Genomic DNA, 6,000 nt, shown 5'->3' with positions numbered 1-6,000 from the left:
ATTAGGTGAGTGCCGATGAGGAACCTATGAATCTGACATTAGAAACAATGTACTCTCTTAGAGTCTTCAAAGATTCATCTCTCTCCCCATTATCAACGATCACTGATCTCTTCTCCACATGATCATCATCATCTTCGCCGGAGCCAACAAATCTTGACTCCCTCCGACCATCTCTCCGGCTTTCAACATATCCCCACTTACATCCACTCTCCATGTTCAGCTCAATCGACTTAAGATCACTCTCCTCCTCCTCCTCCTCCTCATCATCATCATCATCAGAACCATCTAACATCTCTAAAACCCTGAGAATCTCCGACGACCCTTTCTCCTCCTGCCCATCCACAACCCGCCGGAGCTCCTTCTTCTGCCGCTCCACGGCGGCGTGTTTCTCCTCAAACTCGTGTCTCGCCTCCGTGAGCTTCATCTGAACCCTCTCTTCCCTCAGAACATCAGCTATATGCATCATCTCTCTCTCTTTCTCCATCTCCTTCTTATCATCTCCGATACCTCTCGCCAGCTCATCACAAACTTCTTCAAGAACGTCTTTCGCTCTCTTCTCTCTCTCCATCTCCTCCTTCATCTTCCTCTCTGTTTCCTTAGCTTCCGCGAGCTCTCTTAATAACCTTCTGTTCATCTTCTCCGTTGTTAGCCGGAGTTTCCTCTCAGCCACCGCTTCTTCTTGAAGCTTCTCTACTAACCTCCGCTTCTCCTCCTCCTCCGCATTGAACTCACTCATTAGATGCTTTAGAGAAGATCTTGCTCTGTTTAGTTCATAAGCCAGAGCAGAGATCAAACGGTTGCTCGCGTTCTTATGATCATCTCCGAGGTGGCTGATCCGTTTTAAAACTTTCACCAGCTCTTTAGACGTCGTTAAACCCTCGCTGACATTCTTGAAACGAGTTTTCACCTGTTGTTTGGTTTTAACTACTAATCAGAGGTTTCTTCTCACGCAAGTAAGCATTTTATTTAAAAAATAAAAATAAAGAAAAGCTTACAGAGTTTGTGCCGATGGTTTTGTATTCGATTAGTTGTAGTTTCTGTGGAATTTTTGATCTTCTACGAAATGTATCATCATCTTGGAGAAGGATTCTCTGTAAAAATTTGGACTATCGAAGACTTAGGGTTCGAGAAAAGGATAAATTAAAAAAAAAAAACAGAGGAAACTTGAGACACAAGCAAACCCTAACCTCGTGGGAAACCGGATGGGATGATTTTAGCGGGAAATCAGGGAAAGGGATTTCTGTTGATGTCTTCCTTCTGTTTCTCGGTGGTTTCTTGTTTTTCAAGCAATCTTCGTTGGATACAGGAGGTTCTGTATTGCCGTCGCTGATCTCCCACAACGTTGCCGCCAGCTTTCTAGCTGACACGCAGCGTTTCTGTGATTGACATACAGGAGGGTTTTCCGGAGAAAACGGTAAGAGTACGGGAGGTTTAGCGGCGGTGATGGACTTAACCGGAGTTCCTGAGCCGCCGCCGTCTTCTAGTGAGGCTCTTTTCCCGGCGAAAATGGCGCGTTTGAAGCGGTTTCGACGAGCAAGAGAAGAGGAGGAGGAGGAAGAACAGCCTCTCTTCCTGATCTTGCACCCTCTCTTCCGATCCATATTTTTATTATTATATTTATAAAAAAAAAAAACAGAACACAAAACTGTGTCAAATCTTGCCGGAAACTAAAGAAATGAATGAGAAAAGAGTTGGAACTGGTTGGTGCTTTTTATGAGAAGTGGGTCATGAGTTTGATCAAGTAGAAGCTTGAAGCAGTTTCTGGAAGATTTTGATTTTGAATCTCTGAGGAAACTTAAAAGTGAGTTATAGAGATAATACAAAAAGAGAAAGTTAATAAGATGGATGTTTCTTTGTGCTATCTTCTTTTGCTTTTCTCCGAAGTTTATTAATGTAAATGCTCTCTACCAGATGAAGAAAAAGAGCAAAGTAGTTTTTTATATATATACTATAAAAAGAGAAGAATTAGAGACGATAGATTCTTACTTTCTTTAGAAGACGTTGAAAAAAGAGAAGTTTGAATCCGGGAAATTGTGTTATTTCTTGGGAGAATAAAGTGGAGAAAGACAGAAGAATGGGAACAAGGATAGAAAGTGTTCATGTGTGGTGTTTTGTAGGCCTTCGACGGATCCGGATATCCGGGAAATTCGGGGTACCCGGATCCGGATCCGTGAACTTAATATCCGGATCCGGATTCGTAGTTTCTGGATATCCGGATTTCGGATATCCGGACCGATATTCTATTACTCACGGATATCCGGATTCGGATCCGTAAAAATAATTAAAAATAATATTTTTTTAAAAAAATACTAATTTTTTAATATAATATATAAATCAAATATTTATAAATATATTTATATATGTCTATAATATTGTAAAAACTAAAATATAATATTATAAGATTAATTCATGTATAAATATTAATATATCAAATATAAATATTAATGAAATTTAAAAATTTAATGTGTTTCAAAAATACGGATCCGGATTCGGATATCCGGACCTAAAAATTAAGATATCCGGATTCGGATTCGGTTTAGACGGATCCAAGATTTTATTATCCGGATTCGGATCCGGGCACCCCGGATATCCTATTTTCGGAGCGGATCTCGGATAATAAGTCTGAGGCCTAGTGTTTTGTTTGTTTGGGTTGTCCCGTTGGCAATGTTTTTGCAGGGTTCATTGTACACACATTAACCAATGATATTCAATGTCATTAATGAAATAGAGTGCTTCCATAACTGTTAAATCTTGTTGCCGGTAACTCATTAATGCAACAACTGACTTATAAAAAGGTACTTCAATCCATGCTAGTACCTACTTTTTGATAGGAGGACAATAGGACTTGCTAAAAGTCTAACTAGATATTAGGTTTACATCACATGCTAGCATAACATGGTTTGATTCAGTTTACTATTGATAGGCTTTATTTGGGAATCATATGAACAGCAATTGCAAATAGAGTTTGATCAGTAGTTTTCATGAAGATTAAAGACAAACTATATTCTCAAAACTAAGGCATCAACCACCATGCTATGACAAAAAAAAAAATTAACATTATTTAGACAAAACACTTGCATGGTGACCTTTTTGGAAGAAATGATTGAAAAGAAATGTATAGACAAAGAGAAAACATATTTGAGAAAAGGATATTGGCTACCAATTATGAAGTTTAATAATCCTTGGCGTGAGTATTAGAAAATATGCAATATAATTTTTTTAATCTCATTGGATAGTGTATTATAAGAAAATTGATAGTATTTTTCTCCTGAACAAACCATTTTAATGTTTGAAATAAGGAATAACTAAGATTTCTTTGATGCAACCTTAACAATTATACTAATTTACTAACCAAAATCCACAAACTCAAAATCAATGCCATGATATGAAACTTTAAAAGATCAAAATAAATTAGATTATAGAAGTTAGTTTTTTGTGTGTTTGGCATCTTAGAGACAAGCACATGCTGAGTAAAATAATAATGAAATACTCTAATGGAACATTCCAAGAGATGCCTTCTCTGTCAGTCAAATCAAATCTTTCCTACAGATCCTATATCTATATATTATTCATATTAGCTATAGCAATTTAAAATAAAATTTAATTTATTTGTGAGATCAAAAGGGTCCCACGACCATGCAAGAAAATACAACATAGATGAACGGCTATGATTAATATGGGTCCTTAAGAGCATTAATATCACAGGCTCTTAAGCCGTCCCTTAAAGGTAAATGAAATTAAAATAAAAAAACAAAAACACTTAATGAAATAAGAGGCGTGTCTTAATTAGGGGTTAGAAGAGGCGGTTCTTCTGGACATGTGTTGTGTGAAGAGAGGACGGAGGAGGGGTGAAAGCGAATGGGCTTCCTGTTTCTCCTTTTTCTCTCTCGAAACCTCTCTGAGAGGCGAAGGAAACGGCGATCGTGTTTCTCGCCGCGGCTCATCGACGAAACGGTGCTGCCTGTCTTGGTGCTGCCTGTCTTGGTGGTTGTCGTCGACCGATGATTCTCTCCCTCTCTGTGTGTCTCCTCGACGGCGACAGATCGGTTTGGCTTTCTGTTTCTCCTTTCTGATGTGCTCCGGTTCGTGGATCAGTCCATTGGAGCCAACCTGCATGGAGATCAGGACTTTTTGAACAATTTGACCGAGGTTCGTTCATCTGACCGTACCAGACGCACTGACCGAGCCGTCCCGCGTGCATCCCGATTGGAGCTCGGCTGGAACCACGACCAGACGACCGATTTCCCCGTACTGAAGCTCGTCTTCCCCGACCAACTCGACATTCTAAGACCCACAGTTGAGCCAGACTTAGCTTGGGTGGCGAAGAAACCGAAGACGGACATGCATTCTTATCCGGCGGACCATCCAGACAGTCCCGCAAGCGTTCTTATCATTTTCTGTGCCTTGACCAGATTTATCCTTCTCCATTTTCCGTGCCTTGACCAGATCTAGTCTTCTCCATTTTCCGTGCCTTGACCAGATCTATTTTTCTCCATTTTCCGTGTCTTGACTAGATCTAGTCAAATTTGTATTTTCTATGCATTGTTTTCCCATATTTTCTTTAATTTTCTTTGACTACAAAACACTATAAATATGTAGTCCCTTTTGATGAATAAAATCAATGCAGTTTTGGTTGTTTATTTTTGATTCTTCTTTTCTCTGAGTGAGAGAGAGAGTTCTTAGCTAGTTCATCGGTTTGAACCGGCTTGTTGATTTGGTGGTCAGCCAATTCATATTTGTGTGTTGTTTGGTGGTTATCCAACACATTCATTCTTTCTTGGGTGGTTAACCTTAGATCGTGGGTATATCAAGAGCCATTCCGCATCTCTTGATGATCATTTCATTCCATCTCAGTTCCAGAAGTGTTGTTTGCCTTGTCGGATCATATCCAACACCCAACTAAAGTGATCCTTCCCGATTTAGGGTCCTTCACTTTCTCTCTCTCGAAACCTCTCGAAGAGGCAAAGAAAACGGCGATCGTGTCTCTCTCCGCGTCTCGTCGACCGATGATTCTCTCCCTCTCTGTGGGTCTCTTCGATGGCGACAGATCGGTTCTCTCTGCGGGTCTCCTCGAATTGAAAGGTAAAAGTATTGTTCAGTTCTTCAACCATGCATGTCTTTAGATTATGGTTATTATTGTACTGATCGCAAGTTTGCTTGGTTTGTCGGTTCAATTGTGTCTATAGGTGGCTCTGCTAGACGGCAACGGAGCTCTCTGACGGTGGCTCTCTTCGACGGCGACGGAACCCTCTAACGGTGGCTCTCTTTGCTGGCAACGGAGCTCTCTGACGGTGGCTCTCCTCGAAACGAAAGGTAATGTTTATGTTTAATGTTCCTGAATGATGTATTTCTTAGATTGTGCTTCTTCTGTGTCTAGATTGATTGTTTGTTGTGTTCGATTCTGTGTCTAGATTGATTTGTCTCGTGTTCGATCAATATTGATTTGTTTCTTGCAAGTTGTTCATTTTTTTATTTGTTTATGTCTGTTGATTCCTTTGTTTTGTTTTGTCTTTGTGTTGTGAGATGGATGGAACAAATTCCCTTCAATTTGTTCAGTGGAAAGAGACTTGAGGAAAATATAATCCAACAAAGGACTACAACATGAAAACAGATTAGTGTACCTCTTTCATCTACTCTGAAATGAATTGATTAAGCTTCTGTGATGAAATGAAGGTAGGGTAATTAATGTGGTGGTTAGAGTTGAAATATGGTTGTGTTTGGCAATAAATCGAACTGATGGGTAGATAGAAAAGCGAATGTGAAGTCTGATGAATTGAGTTTAAAAAAGAGACTTTATTTGTAGTTGAATTGTCATGAATGAGTATCATTGTTTTGGTTAAGGTTACAATTGAAAATGGACTGTGAAGTGTGATGAACGAGTTTTAAAAAATACTTCCTTTCTGGTTGAATTTTGATTAAAGGGTTTTAAAAAATACTTTCTTTGTGGTTGAATTGTGATGAATGAGTTATAATCTTTTGGTTAGGGGTTAGAATACGGTT

At 39.3% G+C, this 6,000-nt stretch overlaps 1 protein-coding gene across 1 annotated transcript; it reads right to left on the bottom strand.

The window, feature by feature from the left end:
- On the bottom strand, positions 1-2,067 carry LOC106316250 (uncharacterized protein At5g41620). The gene is made up of 3 exons (XM_013754125.1): positions 1,188-2,067; positions 996-1,091; positions 1-907 (listed from the first exon to the last, which is right to left on the bottom strand). The coding sequence occupies exons 1-3, from the start codon at positions 1,599-1,601 to the stop codon at positions 2-4; spliced, it is 1,416 nt and encodes a 471-aa protein (XP_013609579.1). The 5' UTR covers positions 1,602-2,067; the 3' UTR covers position 1.
- Positions 2,068-6,000: the final 3,933 nt, after the last annotated feature.

Source organism: Brassica oleracea, chromosome C9 (assembly GCF_000695525.1).
Source record: "Brassica oleracea var. oleracea cultivar TO1000 chromosome C9, BOL, whole genome shotgun sequence".
Lineage (NCBI taxonomy): Eukaryota > Viridiplantae > Streptophyta > Magnoliopsida > Brassicales > Brassicaceae > Brassica > Brassica oleracea.
This window is presented reverse-complemented; position numbering and strand designations above follow the sequence as displayed.

Coding starts and splice junctions, on each gene's coding strand:
- LOC106316250 (XM_013754125.1), bottom strand. CDS start 1,601: ATGGATCGGAAGAGAGGGTGCAAGATCAGGAAGAGAGGCTGTTCTTCC. Junction 1,092..1,187: donor CCCATCCGGTTTCCCACGAG/GTTAGGGTTTGC, acceptor AAATTTTTACAG/AGAATCCTTCTCCAAGATGA. Junction 908..995: donor AAACCATCGGCACAAACTCT/GTAAGCTTTTCT, acceptor ACCAAACAACAG/GTGAAAACTCGTTTCAAGAA.